The 19,240-nt window shown below is 39.5% G+C and overlaps 1 protein-coding gene across 1 annotated transcript in view; it reads left to right on the forward strand.

Moving 5' to 3' along the window:
* LOC128692048 (glycerol-3-phosphate dehydrogenase, mitochondrial) overlaps positions 1–18,154 on the forward strand; it is a 202,679-nt gene extending 184,525 nt beyond the window's left edge. The window contains exon 6 of the mRNA XM_070085286.1: positions 13,281–18,154. Coding sequence (XP_069941387.1) covers positions 13,281–13,400 — 120 coding nt within the window. The 3' untranslated portion in view covers positions 13,401–18,154. The remainder of the gene's footprint in view (positions 1–13,280) is intronic.
* The last annotated feature ends 1,086 nt before the right edge of the window (positions 18,155–19,240 follow it).

A 19,240-nucleotide genomic window follows, 5' to 3' on the forward strand; every position in this document is an offset into this window, starting at 1 on the left:
TACTGGATCTTCTTTTATTGCTCTGATCCTTGTCCATTGGCTGTGGCTTCGGGTGAATAGTAGGCGATGGGTGAATGTTGTGGAGTATCACTTCAGTGGCAGCGGGGTAGGAGGTGGTAGTACGAGTCCTATTAGTTGGTAATTTGTGAACTTTTGGGTGATTTCTGCAGTTGATTTATATCATTCTGGGTATCCACACATGTTAGTGTTATGTGGGTCTTAATTAGGTCATCACTGGGCTGCTGGGAACCTCAGGTAGAAGTAAAAATAGAGGACAAGGTTCCTGTTGCCGCTGCCGCTGAGTGTGTATCACTTATATGTAGATCTATGTTTGGACAGTTTAAGGGTTAGAGTGTTCAGCAGAAGTTTGTGGTTACAGGAAAGTGGGTGCGGGAGGGAAGAAGAGCGATTGGTGGATTGATGATGTAAACAGAGTAGTAAGGGAGAAAGAGTTAGCATATGAGAGGTTTTTACAAAGTAGAAGTGATTCAAGGAGGGAAGAGTATATGGAGAGAAAAAGAGAGGTTAAGAGAGTGGTGAAGCTATGTAAAAAGAGAGCAAATGAGAGAGTGGGTGAGATGTTATCAACAAATTTTGTTGAAAATAAGAAAAAGTTTTGGAGTGAGATTAGCAAGTTAAGGAAGCCTAGAGAACAAATGGATTTGTCAGTTAAAAATAGGAGAGGAGAGTTATTAACCCTTTGAGGGTTTTGGTCGTACTAGTACATCTTACGCATAGGGGTTTTTGACGTACTAGTACGCATAAATTCTAGCGGCCTCAAATCTCGCGCGAAAAGGCTGGTAGGCCTAGGTGTGAGAGAATGGGTCTGCGTGGTCGGTGTGCGCGGTAGAAAAAAATCTGGGACCCAGTGGTGCATTGTGGGAATGCCCTCTTAGTAAACAATGTCCACCATGCCTCGCGGTAAGAAGGTCCTCACTCCTCGGCGAATTGGGACACTTTTTGTAGATGAATGGTTCAGAGAACCGACATGTTGATAAATTAGACACATGTGCAGCTCTTGGGTATCTTTATTGAGGAAACGTTTCGCCACACAGTGGCTTCATCAGTCCATACAAAGGAGAATCTTGAAGAACAGGAGGAGAATGAGGTAATCAGTCCCTCAACCTTGAGTCGATGTGGTCAGTCCATCAATCTTGAATAGATTGATGGACTGACCACATCGACTCAAGGTTGAGGGACTGATTACCTCATTCTCCTCCTGTTCTTCAAGATTCTCCTTTGTATGGACTGATGAAGCCACTGTGTGGCGAAAGGTTTCCTCAATAAAGATACCCAAGAGTTGCACATGTGTCTAATTTATTGGGACACTTTTGTTCCCCAGTGACAGTTCTAATAGTGATGGAAGTGCCAGTGAAGATGAGTTTCGTGGTTTTAGTGAGGTTTTGACCGAAACTAATGACCATAATATTGGTAATAGTGAGGAAAACCCAGACGACCCTCAGCCTTCCACCTCTGGTGCTGGGCCCTCTTGTTCACGTTCAGTTGTTCCAGAACCCAAGAGGAAACTTCTATTTTCCCAAATCCCAGACTCAGATGAGAGCATGGGTGATGATAGTGATAGTGAATATGAACTACAAGCTCTTCAAACTAGTTCCAGTAGTGATAGTGAAGTGCAATATTCCCCAGTGAAGCGTCAGTATATACGACGATATATGCGCTCTGGTAGTGTGCCATATGTTATACCAAGGGGAAGGAGTGTATCTCGGAGTACATCCCGTGGCTGTACAACAGGAACAGACAGTGAAAATGACGAAGATACTGTTGCAATTGGGATGGAAAATGTGCGTGGTGGTAGTGGTGCCGGCGGTGAGGCACCAGCAGTGGGCCATGCTGCCACCCACGCTGCCACCCACGCCGCTGCCTCAGCTGATCTAGAACAAAGGACCATCCCCCACTCACCCACCACACCAGCCTCCACAACCACAACCTCCACAACCACAACCACCTGTCATTGTCCAGTACCCACCAGCAGACCGCACCTGGGATTGGCAGGAAGCTGTCAATTTTGTTCCAAATCCCCACCAGTTTGATGACAGCCAAAGTGGAATACGGCCATCTTGTGCACTTGGGAACAATGCCACTGAACTGGAATGTTTCGAGTTATTCTTTGACGAACCACTGATGAAAAGTATTGTCATGGAAAGCAACACATACTACGAGTACACCATGGCAAACACATTACTTTCACCAAAATCACGTCTACACCAGTGGAAGGAGGCAACTGTGGCTGAGATGTATCTTTTCTTTGCCACAATAATGCTTATGCCACATGTGTATAAGCACAAAGTGAAATCATACTGGTCAACAGACCCCCTGATTGCAACACCAGGTTTCAGTGATATAATGCCAGTGAATCGATTTGTGCTAATGTTACGTATGCTTCACTTCTCAGATAAAACCAGGCCTGACAGAACTGACAGGTTATATAAGATTAGGAATGTGTTTGTGTATCTGAAACAGAAATTCAGTACGCATTTTTATCCCTTCAGGAAGCTTGTAATTGACGAGTCTTTGATTCTGTTCAAAGGAAGACTCTCTTTCAAGCAGTTTACCAAGCAAGAGGAAACGCTTTGGTATAAAGTTGTTTGTGCTTTGTGATTGTTACAGTGGTCTGGTATTGGATATTATTGTGTACACTGGAAGTTATACATTGCAAAATACCAGGAAGTTATTGGGCATCTCAGGTGATGTGGTTCGAACAATGATAGAACCATACCTTGGTAAGGGGCATATATTATATACAGATAACTGGTACACAAGCCCCTCACTCAGTGATTTTTTGCGAGTGAACATGACAGATGTGTGTGGCACAGTGCGTGCAAATCGGAAACATATGCCCAGGTTTGACGCTGGCACTCGTAGAGGTGAGGTGCAGGCATTTGCTGCCAATGACATCATGGCATTTCGGTGGCATGACAAATGAGATGTCACACTGTTGTCACCAATTCACCCTAATGAAATGGCAGACAGTGGCAGGCAGCATAGAGAGAGAAATGAACCCATTCTAAAACCTGCAGCTGTGATTGATTACACCTTCAACATGCGTTCAGTGGACAAATGTGACATGCAGATTGGGTTTGCTGATTGTGTTCGCAAGAGTTATAAGTGGTACATCAAACTGTTTTTCCATCTTCTGGACATTTCCATGCTCAATGCTTATAATATGTATAAGATGAGTACCAGAAACAAACCACAGTACGGCGAATTCTGTTTGTCTGTCATCAGACAAATAGTATTCAAGTACCAAGGAACAGCACCTGCAATTGACCGCCCACCAAATTTTCAACAACTACCTGCTCGTCTGAAGCATGGTGATCACTTCCTGGTAAAACTACCTGCTACTGCTTTGAAGAAAAAGGCTCAGAAGAGGTGTTACGTCTGTGCACATACAAAAAAACGCACACAACAATGTAGAGACACTCGTTTTATGTGTGAGGAATGTAAAACTCCACTGTGCATGACACCATGTTTCAAAGAGTTCCACAGGCTTCAGAACTTCTAGAAACATTCCTTGTGACTCTATATGTGTATATAAAATATAGAAAAATAGTAATAAACAACATTTCATATCGTTTGTTTGTGTAAATATTTTCTGTAAACAAAATAATGACAACAGTGTTTACGCCCTTATTGTGTAGTATTGAAAAAGAAATAACTTACAAAATACTGATCATGTTGGCCTCAGAGGCCATAAAAGTTACTCAGAAAAAGAAAAATTGAAAAATAATTGAAAATAGTACATAAAAAAGTAAATAGAAAAATACCGGGTGATGGCAGTTGGCGATGTTACCATATGTTGTTCAATTTTGGCAAATTTCACGCCTCCATATCTCGGTAAGTATTGACGTTAAAAATTTTTTGTTTAGCCTATAATGTTTAGAAAAAAAAACTCTATTTTTTCACTGGAAAAAATAATTTTATTTTTTTTGAAATTTGGCCGACCCTGAGAACGAGTTTCAGAGAGGGCCTGTCGACCCTCAAAGGGTTAAATGAAGAGTTAGAGGTATCGGGAAGATGGAGAGAATATTTTGAGAAATTGTTAAATGTTGATGAAGATAGGGAAGCTGTGATTTTGTGTATAGGGCAAGGAGGAATAACATCTTGTAGGAGTGAGGAAGAGCCAGTTGTGAGTGGGGGGAAGTTTGTGAGGCAATGAGTAGAATGAAAGGGGGTAAGGCAGCTGGGATTGATGAGATAGAAATGTTAAAAGCAGGAGGGGATATAGTTTTGGAGTGGTTGGTGCTCTTATTTAATAAATGTATGGAAGAGGGTAAGGTACCTAGGGATTGGCAGAGAGCATGCATAGTTCCTTTGTATAAAGGCGAAGGGGATAAAAGAGAGTGCAAAAATTATAGGGGAATAAGTCTGTTGAGTATACCTGGTAAAGTGTATGGTAGAGTTATTATTGAAAGAATTAAGAGTAAGACAGACAATAGGATAGCAGATGAACAAGGAGGCTTTAGGAAAGGTAGGGGGTGTGTAGACCAAGTGTTTACAGTGAAACATATAGGTGAACAGTATTTAGATAAGGGTATAAAGGATTTTGTGGCATTTATGGATTTAGAAAAAGCATATGACAGGGTGGATAGGGGGGCAATGTGGCTGATGTTGCAGGTGTTTGGTATAGGAGGTAGATTACTGAAAGCAGTGAAAAGTTTTTACGAGGATAGTGAGGCTTAGGTTAGAGTATGTAGGAGAGAGGGAGATTATTTCCCAGTAAAAGTAGTCTTTAGACAAGAATGTGTGATGTCACTGTGGTTGTTCAATATATTTATAGATGGGGTTGTAAGAGAAGTGAATGCTAGGGTCGTGGCAAGAGGTGTGGAGTTAAAAGATAAAGAATCAAACACAAAGTGGGAGTTGTCACAGTTGCTCTTTGCTGATGACATGGTGCTTTTGGGAGATTCTGAAGAGAAGTTGCAGAGGTTGGTGGATAAATTTGGTAGGGTATGTAAAAGAAGAAAATTAAAAGTGAATATAGGAAACGGTAAGGTTATAAGGATAATAAGATTAGGTGATGAAAGATTGGATATCAGATTGGAGGGAGAGAGTATGGAGGAGGTGAATGTATTCAGATATTTAGGAGTGGACGTGTCAGCAGATGGGTCTATGAATTATGAGGTGAATCACAGAACTGATGAGGGGAAAAGGGTGAGTGGTGCACTTAGGAGTCTGTGGAGACAAAGGACTTTGTCCGTAGAAGCAAAAAGGGGAATGTATGAGAGTATAGTTGTACCAACACTCTTTTATGGGTGTGAAGTATGGGTGATAAATGTTGCAACAAGAAGAAGGCTGGAGGCAGTGTAGATGTCATGTCTGAGGGCAATGTGTAGTGTGAATATAATGCAGAGAATTTGTAGTTCCGAAATTAGGAGAAGGTAAGGGATTACCAAAACTATTATCCAGAGGTCTGAGGAGGGGTTGTTGAGGTGGTTCGGACATGTAGAGAGAATAGAACAAAACAGAATGACTTCAAGAGTGTATAAATCTCTAGTGGAGGGAAGTCGGGGTAGAGGTTGGCCTAGGAAGGGTTGGAGGGAGGGGGTAAAGGAGGTTTTGTGCGCGAGGGGCTTGGACTTCCAGCAAGCGTGCATGAGCGTGTTTGATAGGAGTGAATGGAGATAAATGGTTTTTAATACTTGACATGTTGTTGGAGTGTGAGCAAAGTAACATTTATGAAGGGATTCAGGGAAATTGGCAGGCCGGACTTGAGTCCTGGAGATGAGAAGTACAGTGTCTACACTCTGAAGGAGGGGTGTTAATGCTGCAGTTTTATAACTGTAGTGTAAAGCACCCCTCTGGCAAGACAGTTATTATTATTATTATTAAAGATTCGCCGGTATTCTCCCGGCCCGGGCCTTTTCCAAGTGGTGGCCCGGCCTTGGCTCCCTCTTTAGGGAGTGTCTGAGACCTAAGTCTCCCATGGGAGGAGGCACAAGTACCTCCTCATCTTTGGGACCAACTGTCCCCAGGCCTAGCCACAAGATAGGCCTCTCTGGTCTGCCATCCTCGCCCCAAGGGGGAAATGGGAATGACAGTCTTATGAGCTAAAGGCTCGGGCTCCTACCCTACCCTAGAAGGGTTAGGCATGGTATCGATTTGGCAAGACAGTGATGGAGTGAATGATGAAAGTTTTTCTCTTTTGGGCCACCCTGCCTTGGTGGGAATCGGCTAATGTGTTAACTCTTTCAGGGCCAGCAGGCCCTCTCCTAAATTTGTTCTCAGGGTCGGAAATTTTTTCAAAAAAAAAATTATTTTTTCTTATGAAATGAAAGAGAATCTTTTCTCAATCATAATGACATCAAAAGTATGAAATTTGATGGAAAGCTTACAGAACTATGCTCTCCCGAAGTTAGCGGTCTCGACGATGTTTACGCATCGGCGATTTCGCCCACTTTGAGCCTTATTTTCGGCCAATTGCAATGTACCAGTCAACAAAAATCATAATTATTTCGATAGAACTCCATTTTTTCTATCAATTGAGTACAAGAAACCTCCCATTTACCGATTTCAACTATCCAATAAAGTGGTCCGAAATTGGCAATTTTGTCAATTTCACACAAATTTCAAAAGATACCAATTTCCAAATAGGGTCCAGAATAAACAAGACAGACATTCCTGGCACTAAAATAACATTTCATCTGTTCATTAGTCACGTCCCCAGGCCTCTGTTACATTTCTTTTGTTTTCCACTTTGAATTTTTATTCTCACAAAAAATAGAAGATTTATTGTTATGCAGACTACTGTATTAGTGTAGAAATGGTACAAATAATATCAGCGCAATTGTGAAAGAATATTAGACTCACCAGTTGATGTGTATTGGATGCATGGCATGATTTATTTACTTTTGAACTTTGGCAAAAATCGAACATTTTTGCTACTTTGAGCTCAATTTCAAGGTACTTTTCATTGTGAAACCAATAAAAATCATCTCAATTTCCATAATATGTTTTCCATTCTATAAAATGAGACCAGGAAAACTAGAATACAACCATAAATAGCATACGAAAATACAGTACAAAGTCGCTGTTTTAAACCAAAAACACAGTCAGAGTTTTTTTTTTTCTCATTATGCACTGTGCTGCAGGATTTTTTTTATACTGCGCACACTGACCACATAGACCCATTCTTTCATATGTAGGCCTACCAGCTTTCTCTCAGTAGATTTGAAGGCGCTAGAATTTATGAGTACTAGTATGGCACCATCCTTGGCGTGCAAGCCATACTAGTATGGCACCAACCCTGAAAGAGTTAATAAAATAAAAAAATTATTATTATTATTATTATTATTATTATTTGTATTAGTAGTAGTAGTAGTAGTAGTACGTATGTGGTGAGGGGCTCTTGATCTAGGGAATTTGATCTGTGCTCCATGTCCCTAAATTAATAATAATAATACAGTGGACCCTCGACCAACGATATTAATCCGTTCCTGAGAGCTCATCGTTAATCAAAATTATCGTTAGTCAAGTTAATTTTCCCCATAAGAAATAATGGAAATCAAATTAATCCTTGCAAGACACCCAAAAGTATTGAAAAAAAAAAATTTCACCACATGAAATATTAATTTTAATACACACAAACTGAAGAAGACATGTACAATTACATAACACTTACCTTTATTGAAGATCTGGTGATGATTGATGGGATGGGAGGAGGGGAGACTGTGGATGGTGTTGGTGTTTAGAAGGGGAATCCCCTTCCATTAGGACTTGAGGTGTCAAGTCCTTTTCCGGGGTTACTTCCCTTCTTCTTTTAATGCCACTAGGACCAACTTGAGAGTCACTGGACCTCTGTCGCACAACATATCTGTCCATAGAGGCCTGTACCTCCCGTTCCTTTATGACATTCCTAAAGTGTTTCACAACATTGTCAGTGTCGCAATTAAACACTTGTTCAGGTTTCAATTCTTCACTGTCTATGTACTCCTTGAATTCCTGCAAATATTTTTCAGCTGCTTTTTGGTTCAAACTGGCAGCCTCACCATGCCTTATCACACTATGTATGCCACTATGATTCTTAAATCTCTCAAACCAACCTTTGCTGGCTTTCAATTCACTCTCATCACCACTAGTTGCAGGCATTTTTCCAATTAAATCGTCATGCAACTTCCTAGCCTTTTCACATATGATCGCTTGAGAGATGCTGTCTCCTGCTATCTGTTTTTCGTTTATCCACATCAATAACAGTCTCTCAACATCTTCTATCACTTGTGATCTCAGTTTCGAAAACAAAGTTGCACCTTTGGCAAGAACAGCTTCCTTGATTGCCATTTTCTTGGCCACAATAGTAGCAATGGTTGATTGGGGTTTTGTGTACAACTTAGAGAGCTCGGAGACACACACTCCACTTTCATACTTAGCAATGATCTTTTTCTTCATATCCATAGTAAATCTCACCCTTTTTGCTGTAGGGTTGGCACTAGAAGCTTTCTCGGGGCCAATGGTGACTTATTTTGCAGGTGCAATCACTAAAAACGCTGAGATAGTATGAAATGTTCCGATTGTATGTTTGGATGGGACCTCGGTGGCTGGCTGGCTTGTAAACACTGGCCACAAGTGGACGCATCTCAGACAGAACGAATCATGTTGGCCGAGCTTTTTAGCGCTAGTCGAGGCAAAATTTTTGCGTTAAAATGTATCGCTAGTCAGATTTAACGTTAGACGATGCCATCGTTGGTCAAGGGTCCACTGTAATATTAATATTATTATTATTATTATTATTATTATTATTATTATTATTATTATAATACTAATAATGATAATACATAATAATTACGTATAATATAATAATATAATAATACATACAATAATAATTATAATAATAATAGTACATGTATGTACGTACTGCGTATAATTTAGCTTGACAACACCACCACCAGACAAGATAAGATAAGATAAGATAAGATTTCGTTCGGATTTTTAACCCCGGAGGGTTAGCCACCCAGGATAACCCAAGAAAGTCAGTGCGTCATCGAGGACTGTCTAACTTATTTCCATTGGGGTCCTTAATCTTGTCCCCCAGGATGCGACCCACACCAGTCGACTAACACCCAGGTACCTATTTGCTGCTAGGTGAACAGGACAATAGGTGTAAGGAAACGTGTCGGAATTTCCACCCGCCGGGAATCGAACCCAGGCCCTCCGTGTGTGAAGCGGGAGCTTTAGCCACCAGACCACCGGGCCAGACAGCAGTGTCAATCAAAACAATGATCACCAGTGCACATGTGCTTATTGAGTTACCCCTCGTGGTGCAAGGAATTCTCGTGATTTCCTTATGTTTTGTGCAGTTAATTTGCCAGATGTCTTTCTTCTGACCATGGGTCTTAAGAAAGCAAGGGCAATGGACAGTGCCGAGAAGAAAAAGAGGATGATTTGCATGGAATTAAAGCAAGAAATGATTAATAAGCAAAGACTAGGTACGAGGGTTGAGGACTTAGCGAGTTGAGTACAAGCGTAGCCCCTCTACTATGTGCACAATACTAAAGCAGGAGGAGTCTATAAAGGCTAGTGACAGCAAGGGGCATTACAGTAATTTCTAAACAGTGGACCTCTGTCAATGAAAAGATGGAAGAGCTGCTGTTGACATGGTTGATGGAGAAACAGCTCACTGGAGATACGTAGTGTAGTGAGATAAACATAAAAATTGTTCTTAAGATTATTATTATTATTATAATCAAAGGGGAAGCGCTAAACCTGTAGGATTATACAGAGCCTGGGGGGGGGAAGGTATTCAGGCTTAATTCGGGGAACTGGAGCACAGATCGAATTCCCTAACTCAAGAGCCCCTCACCATTATCAAGGAGCCTTCCTTGAGGGGCAATTCTTAAGAAAAGTGTGCCGTATGTACACCAGATCTAATTCAGTTAGCCTCACAAACTCCGTTTTCTCTTATAACACCTCTGGCGTTTTCATAGCGAGAATGCGTGACCACTTCCAACCACAATCCTCCTCCCTCCGCCATCCATGTAATGACATATTTTATTCATTCTAGACTGTATATCAGGTTTCTATGTTATTTATATTGTTTATTATGTCATATTAGATGAATTGTGACAGATAAATGAGCCATAGAGTTGATATTAGGGTTATTTTGTCATGCCTCCCGAGAGCAGGAATTTCAATTAATTTAAATGAGGAAAAATTGACCCAGCATACGAACAAATCAGGATACAAAGAAGTTCACAGAATGAATTAAATTCGTAACCCGAGGTTCCACTGTACTATATGAAAATACACCTCAAAATCGGCGTTTTAATCCAAAAATATGGTTGGAGTTTCTTTTTTTTCTCTTTATGCACTGTGTGCTGCAGGATTTTTTTTTATACTGCACACACTGACCACACAGACCCATTCTCTCACATGTGGGCCTACTAGTTTTCTTCCACTTGATTTGAAGCCACTAGAATTTTGGTGCATTAGTACGTCAGAAACACTGGCTCATAAGACGTACAGTGGACCTTTGATTTTCATGTATAGTTCATTCCAGAGAGATCAGCAAAAACGGAAATCGGCGAAAACTGAAACCATTATCCTTGTAAGAAATAATGTAAATCCAATTAATCCGTTCCAGACACCCAGAAGTATTAACAAAATAATTTTTTTTACCTTAAAGATGGATTTACATGCAGAAAAGAATTGAAGGCTGTTATTGGTGGATGGAAGACAGGGAGGAGGAGGAGAGAGAGAGAGAGAGAGAGAAGAGAGGCTTTTCTTTGGAAGGGGAATCCCCCACCATAAGGACTCTAGGTACCAAGTTCTTATCTGAGGTCACTTCCCTTCTTTGTTTCTTAATGCCACAAATCTTTCCATCCTACTCCACATTGCACAAATCTCCATTACTACCACCCTCTACCACCACCACAACCACTGCCACCCTCTACCACTATCACAACCACTACCACCCTCTACCACCATCACAACACTACCACCCTCTACCACCATCACTATCACCCTCTACTACCATCACAACCACTACCACCCTCTACTAGCATCACTACCACCCTCTACCAGCATCACTACCACCCTCTACCACCATCACAACCACTACTACCCTCTACCACCATCACTGCCACCCTCTACCACCATAATTACCACCCTCTACCACCATCACTGCCACCCTCTACCACCATCATTACCACCCTCTACCACCATCACTACCACCCTCTACCACCATCACTACCACCCTCTGCCACCATCACAACCACTACCACCCTCAACCACCATCACTACCACCCTCTACCACCACCACTTTCATATTTTTCTACAAACTCTTTCGTGAATTCTATCGTGTTTCTCACATTCCGTACCAAAGGGCTGGCACTAGAAACTTTCTTTGGGCCCGTGGTGGCTTATTTAGCAGTCACACACAATAAACAAGTGCCAGAAACAATGGATTATTACGAAATGTTTCATATGACCTCGCAGGATATATTCACTCACCGAGAAACAACACGATACTGCCTGAGAATGCATGTGGGAGGTGGCTTTGTGTGCGCTCTGGGAACTAGACAGGTTCTGTACCATCGACGAAAACGGAGGAAATCAACGAAAACGGAACCAGTATTTTGACGGAAAAAGTTGGCGAAAACGGAAATCGGCGATAATGGAGATCAATGAAAAGGGAGGGTCCACTGTATATATACGACACCGACAGTCAAAGGGTTAAGATTACAGTCAAGGAGAAGACTTAGAAATTTACCCTCTGTGTGTCTTGTAATTGGGGAACCATTTATCGATATACATATTGAGTTGGATATTTAAGGCTCTGTTTCCAAACAGCATGAAGTTTGTTTTGACTGTGTTGAGAGTGAGTTTGTTGGTCATCATCCAAGTATATATTTTAGTAGCTAGTTGTTTACAGTGTTTCTAAGTATAGCTAGGTTTGAGTGGGAGTAGAAATAAGTAGTGTCATCTGTGAATAGCACTGGTTTAAGGACTTGAGATGCATTGGGGAGAACATTGTTGTAGACCAGAAACAGGAGTGAGGCACTCCAAAAGCTACAGGCTGGATAGTGGAGTTGACTCTATTTGTGTAGGCATACTGGTGTCTGTCGTTAAGATAAGATTTTAGGTAATCAAGGTAATGTCCTCTGATGCCATAATGGTTTAGTTTTAGGTGCAGGAGATTGTGGTCCACTGTATCAAGTGTTTTCCATAGGTCAATGAAGAGCCCCAGTGGATATTCATTTTTATCGAGGATTGTATATATTAGTTCAAGCATTTGTATAATGGCATCATTCATACTTTTGTTTGGTCTAAACCCAAACTGGCAGAGGTTAAGTATGTTGCTGGTATTGGATATAAGGTAGGAGTAAAGTCATTTGTGCATTATTGTATTTTAGAAAGTAAGGGCAAGTTTGATGTAGGTCTATAGTTGTTCAAATCAGTTGGGTCACCTCCTTTGAGGATTGGATATCACTCTCCTGCACCATCAGATTGGTTGCTGGGTGTTCCTTATATCTCTAGTCCATGATGGAAGTCTCAGTAAAATTATTCACTGCAGGGTTTTATTTCACAGAAATTGCATGTGTTGGAGCAAAACTAAATTCAGATTTTAATTCAGCATCCGAAAATTAGTTAGAAACAAGCGTTTTTAAACGTAAACTTCAAACCTTGCTGGCTAGTGTTATTATTTAGCATCTTTGAATACTTTGTTTTTATACGTGAAAATATATGTCTGCTCTTCAACTCCATAAAGAGAAGGAAGATTCAAGAGCCTTGACCTCTCTTCTCTACTTATACACAAAGAGCTTCTTCACACTGTTCTGATGTTGCATGTGATATTCTACTTAGACCCTTCCATTCATGTATCCTCTCCATGTATGTATTTTCTTTCTGAATGTTTGCATTTTTTCCACATTAAGTGCCAGTTGACCTTATACATTTTCCGAAATGATATGAATTAAGTTTGTAATTCTGTTGCAGAACCTTCATGCTCCTCCTATGATGCAGATTCCTGAAGTGTTATATATAACTGTCTCTGCTTTTATTATTAACCTCAAAGAATGCCTTTCTTATTGTGCTCTCCTTATATTACTCCTTGAATATTTGTACAGAGATTATAATAAGTATTGGATAGTTGTTGAAGACCAAGTACGTATATTGATATCAATTTGCAGTAGTGTCTTGTAAGATCTTTGCCTCTAGATTAATACTGAAAAATATTTTTATTCCTATAATCTTTGAATTTCTGAATATGTGAAATATCATTGTAATATGCTTTCTGCATTATAAACTTAATGACTTTCTTGGAACAGATGATGGCTGCAATCAAAGCTGGCTCTATAACTCACTCACGTTTTGCACAGTTGGCAGAGATGGCAGAAGAGGATCAAAGAAAAAAGATCAGTGTTGATCGTAGTGGTGGCGGTTTATAATATATTTAGTGTAGTTGTGATTTGGTGAGCAGACATTGAAAACTACCAGAAATTTTGAATAGCAAATTAATTGCTATTAGCACTAGTTTGTGACGTTGTTCAGTATTAGAAGAGTGAAAATTATTTAAAGGTGATCAGGTGTACCTTACACTAGTAATTGTTTAGTATAATAAAATCAAAGGATTGCTTCATGAGTGTTGTAAGAGGTGACTAAAATGCCAGGAGTAAGGGGCTAGTAACCCCTTCTCCTGTATGTATTACTAAATGTAAAAGGAGAAACTTTTGTTTTTCCTTTTGGGTCACCCTGCCTCGGTGGGATATGGCTGGTCTGTTGAAAGAAAGAAGAAGGCTGCTCTTTTTCTCTTTCTAATTTTGCTTTTCTTAATTGACCTCAAGCTATTTCATTCTCCTCCTGTACGTTCTGGCCCCTTTGCTAGGAGCCAGAACATACAGGAGGAAAAACATGGCTTACAGTCCAGAAAACTATCCTGATATTATGAGGCATTTTTAGCTAAGTGGTTTGAGGCATCAGGTCAGCAACTACCTACACTCATGGAGAGCTGTGAATTTGGGTTTGAATCCTGCTGGCTGTGATATTTCTTTTCATATACTTTTGCTTGTTTCTGTGAGGAGCATTGAGTACAGTATTGCTTGTGAGACCAGAACTGCCGGGTCGCCATCTGGAGAAGACCCGGGACGGAAGTACCAGCAAACCAACATCAATCAATCAACTTGCAGGAGAATGAAATACATAGCTGGAGACTGTTTGAGGCTCACTGGTGTGCCCAGCACTAGGAGAAACATGGTTTGCAGTCCAGCAAGCTATTTCATGTAATGAGGCTTCTGGAGCTGAGTGGTTTAAGGTGTCAGGTTGGTGGCTAGTCCACACATGCATGTACACAAAGAAAAAGGCTGAAAAAGAAAGGAAATAGTGAAGACAGATTCTGGATTTATCTTAGAGTAACCAAAAACAATCCTCTCATGTTATTCTAAGCAGATACAATTATAAAGTACACTTGATCAGTTTTAAATACAGGTCCTCCATCACAAATCTGGCATCATTGGGACTTGTAGTGTGCCGGATTACTGAGTTTGCCAGTTTACAGAGTGGTTAGGTTAACCAACTTGACTTAAACAAAGTTCATTGAACATCGGCAAAAATCGAACATTTCCGCTACTTTGAGCTCAATTTCAAGTTGCTTTTCGTCATGAAAGCAATCAAAATCATATCTATTTCTGTAATATATCTTCCATTCTATCAAATGAGTCCAAAAAAATGAGAATACAACCATAAAAACCATACGAAAATATACTGCAAAGAGGCGGCTAATGGCTGAGAAGTGAACTCCCTTATTTATCGTCCGTCTTTTTTATTTTTATTGTACGTTAAGAAGCATCTTTCCATCATACATTGCCCAAGTTTCAATGAGACAGCCCAACAAACAACTGAGAAAAAAAAATATTTACCAAAAATCATATATGGCAAGCCCAAGCCAGGTACTGGAAATAAGTCACTTTGTCTGACTTTTTTGGGTTATCCTGGGTTCTCTATACATACACTGCTATGTATGATAATCTATGTAACTGTATTTGTGTATACCTGAATAAACTTATTTACTTCTAGTCTGTCAACTGAGTACAAGAAACTGCCCATTCACTTATTTCAACTACCCAATAAAGTGGTCAGAAATTGGCAATTTGGCCAATTTCACACAAATTTCAACAGATGCCAATTTCAAAATAGGATCCAGAATAAACAATGCAGACATTCCTGGCACTAAAACAACATTTTCTCTGTTCATTAGTCATGGCTACAGGTCCCTCTTATATTACTCTTGCTTACCATTTGGAATTTTTATTCGCAAAAAAATAGAAGATTTACTGTTATGCAGACTGCTGCATTATTGTAATAATTGTATAAATAATGTCAACCCATTCTTGGCTGCGCATTGGAATTTGTACTGGCAGGCGTACAGGTATTGGACGGTGTTTACTCTTGAGCTTCGCTAAAGAATAGAACATTTTCGCTACTGTAAGCACAATTTCAAGGTACTTTTCATCATGAAAGCAATCAAAATCATATCTATTTCTGTAATATATCTTTCATTCTATCAAATGAGACCGAAAAAATGATAATATAACCATAAAAACCATACAAAAATATACCGCTAAGCCGCCGCTAATGGCTGAGAAGTGAACTCCGCTATTTATGGTCTGATTTCTTTCATTTTTGGTGTATGTTAAGAAGTGTCTTTCCATCATACAGTGCCCAAGTTTGAATAAGATAACCCAACAAACAACTGAGAAAATAATAATAATAATAATAATAATATAATAATAATATCTTTATTTAGTACATGTACGTGTACAAGGTATACAGGCCTAGCTGACATCAGAGACATACTACTATATAGAAAGCCGCTTGTTATGCAGAGTATTTCAAGAAAATTAGGTCAGTGTCCCAGGATAACACCCACACCAGTCGACTAACACCCAGGTACCCATTTACTTATGGGCAAACATAGACAACAGGTGTAAAGAAACACGCTTAATGTTTCTACCCTGGCTGGGAATCGAATATTTAATAAAAATCATATATGGCTAACCCAAGCCAGGCACTAGAAATAAGCCATGTTGACTTTTTTGGGTTATCCTAGGTTCTCTACACATATGCTGCTATGTGTGATAATCTATATAGAGAAAATAGCTTTTTGTTTCAGGTTTATGGTGCAGTATGAGTGTATATCACAGTTAGCCCTGTTCTATACATGTACTCCATTTTCTGTAATATAAGCCCCCAAGACAGAGGTAGGAGAATGGTACTTGTATACCATATCCTCTACATACCTCCATCGAACTGCTCGATATTATGCCAAATATTATTTATTCTGGAGTATTTAACATGTTTTATGTCATATTAGATCAATTATGATAGGCAAATAAGCTGTAGTGTTCATATTGGTGTAATAATAAAGCATATTCTCCTGCTTCATGAGACTGAGCTCATGGCAACCGACAGTGGCTTCAAAGCCACCTTATCTTTAATGGATAATGTACTGCGTAGGTGCTTTACATAATGAGAAGCATTTCTTTTATTCATTGGAACCATGGCTAGGGCTAAAAGTAAGCAGGTTGTAATAATAAATGGAGAAAAAGAAATTGGAATGACTTATGCAGCAAGTAGCACCACCAAACAGTACCAGCAGGTTGGTGTGGCGACCCTGGAAATTTGAAATTATGCTAGCCAAAATTAGTGCCGAATAACTGAAGGAACCGAATAACTGATTGCCAGATTTGTGATGGCGGACCTGTATAAGCAAAAATAGGGTAACAGTTTTTGTAGTTTAATAAATAATTTGGGGTGAAAATCTGCTGTCTGATATTTAATACTTCAAGGCTTAGAGTTTGTCAGCAAGTGAAGTATCTAGGTATGTATTATCCTTGTGCAACATTTGAGTATCTGTATTCTGGAAATATTTTGCTAGCCAGTTGCTTTTTCAGTTCATTGCAGAGAAAGGTGGAAGATGAGGAGTTTGAGGTAATCAGTCCCTCAGCTTGGAGTTGAGTGTTCAGTCCATCAATCTTGATAAAAGTGCAGCATATTCACAGAGATGGAACTTACATACTGATGACAGATGAGGTGGAGCAGTGGTAGGTGGAGTCACCTGTGGACAGAATCACTAGTGCATGTGGGTTAAGCCACTGGCTGGCAAAACATTTCCAGAATAAAGATGACCAAATGTTTCACAAGTGTTTCATTTATCAACTTGGTTTTCTAAACCATTTATCCAGATGTATTATCCTGAATTTAACACATGGTGTATGGATTTGTGTGAAATGGATAACTGGCTACTTCCACAATTTAGGAATAACATTTATATGGTATAGGAAGTGAGGTTAATGTGACATTTTAAAAATAATGGAAAAGGATATTTCAAGTGAACCTAGATACTATGGTAACCACAGCTTGTACGACATGTGATTCATGCCATCAAACACACTCTTGAAAAATGATCATTTAAATTTATTTGTTCATCCAAGCTTCAATATGTTGATAAGCAATACAGTAATTAGAGAATGAGACAGTAATGTAGATTCAACATAATTAGTAGCAGTTGACAGTTGTGATATGAATACTTCAGTGTTAATGTGCATACCTGTATGTAATCAGTTACATAATTATGCATGTTTACAAGGATAAAGTTCTAGCTTCTGGATCCTGCCTCTTAAGGGGTCTTTTACCATAGTAAGTAGCTGACCAATTTTGATGAAAATTTCCTAGGTATCACTGGTTTTACTCAGATATACAATTTCATTCTGATGTGCAGGATACTTTTTAAAAAAATTTATTTCCCTTTCAAAGGTTTTCAAAATTGTCTATTTTCCTAATGCATTTACTTCTTGCTATGAAATTAATACAAACCTTTTCTTATTACGTTCATGATATGATATTTATCATGTGGTTGGTAATCAAGAAAAACAAATGTAATATGACTATATGGTTATGCATAAATTGCTCCTACAAGTTCACAGTTTATTGTTTATATTTAATGTAAATATCTTGGCATGACATTGTTGTGAAATAACTTATAAACAGCCTTTCTTGAGTACATGCAAGTGTCCTCCAGAGAGAGTCCTCAACCATCACCTAAGAGTCCATATTAAAAATTATTATTTTAGGGAGAAGGTTTTATGCATTTTTTCTTGTATTTATTCAAAATCATGATTCCAGACAAAAGTGTAATTTGAAGGAATTTTTGCTTTATTCATGCCTCTACTAGCTTATGGCTGTACTTCTTACGGTTCGGTAGTTTTTAACTCATTGACTGTATCCTGTCAAGGTAGGCTGACCCAGAGGATCAAACACATTCACCAACATTCACTCAGTTACCATCTTTTCCGAAGAGCGCTGACATCACAATCAAGTTATCCCTCTGACTGCAACATCCCCACGTCTCCTGCAGAGCACAGGCACTACCCTTGCTTCCTCTGGGACTCAAGTCTGGCTAACCAGTTTTCCTGAATCCCTTCATATAAGTTACCCTGCTCACACTCCAACATGTCCATTACAAACAAGTTGTCTCCATTCACTCATATCTTTTGCACTCACAAAAACCTGCTGGATACTCAAGCTAAACATTATGTCTGTTCAGTAGGTGTAATATCAATTGAATGTAGGTGAATATAACACTGGAGACACTAGAAGTAGTGGAGAAGTAATTTTGAGGTACAGTAAGTGATCCTTCAGCCTTGATGGAAGAAATCAGTCTCAGCCTAATATAGAGACATGAGACTAGACCTTATGTACTGGATCAGAAGTGAGATGTAGCAGCTGGAGATAACATCACAAGTGAACAGGGCCTACAAGTGAGAGTAGGCCATGCTCATGCAGTGTCAGGAATAGAATCAAAGAAGACTTCTCCTGTACCAAGAGACCCTGTTAAATGTCAGTACTGCTACACCTCCCTTCTTATTCAGTATATAGGGTCTGCTCTCATGTCTGTTTTAGCTAGGAGGCTGACTCCTTCTATCAAGGCTGAAGGATTGATCACATCAAAATTACCTCTTCATGTCTTCTACTGTCTCCAGTGTTATTTGCCAATATTCATTTGATGAAGCATGTTGTCCAACTGAAACATTGCAACAGTAAAGATAAGTAAGTGCTGTACATGTGTCTTATCAACTTGTCTGTGGTGTTGTACATTTAATTTTCCATGTATAACTTGATCCACTAGAGTACTTTTCCTTTCATCCTTGCTTTCGTTTTTAATTTGTAGATCAGTTACTGGTGAGAAACTTTGTTAAAGACTTTCTTACAGTCCATCCATCACTTTTTCTCT

The sequence above is a fragment of the Cherax quadricarinatus genome, chromosome 15, assembly GCF_038502225.1.
Source record: "Cherax quadricarinatus isolate ZL_2023a chromosome 15, ASM3850222v1, whole genome shotgun sequence".
Classification (NCBI taxonomy): Eukaryota; Metazoa; Arthropoda; class Malacostraca; order Decapoda; family Parastacidae; genus Cherax; species Cherax quadricarinatus.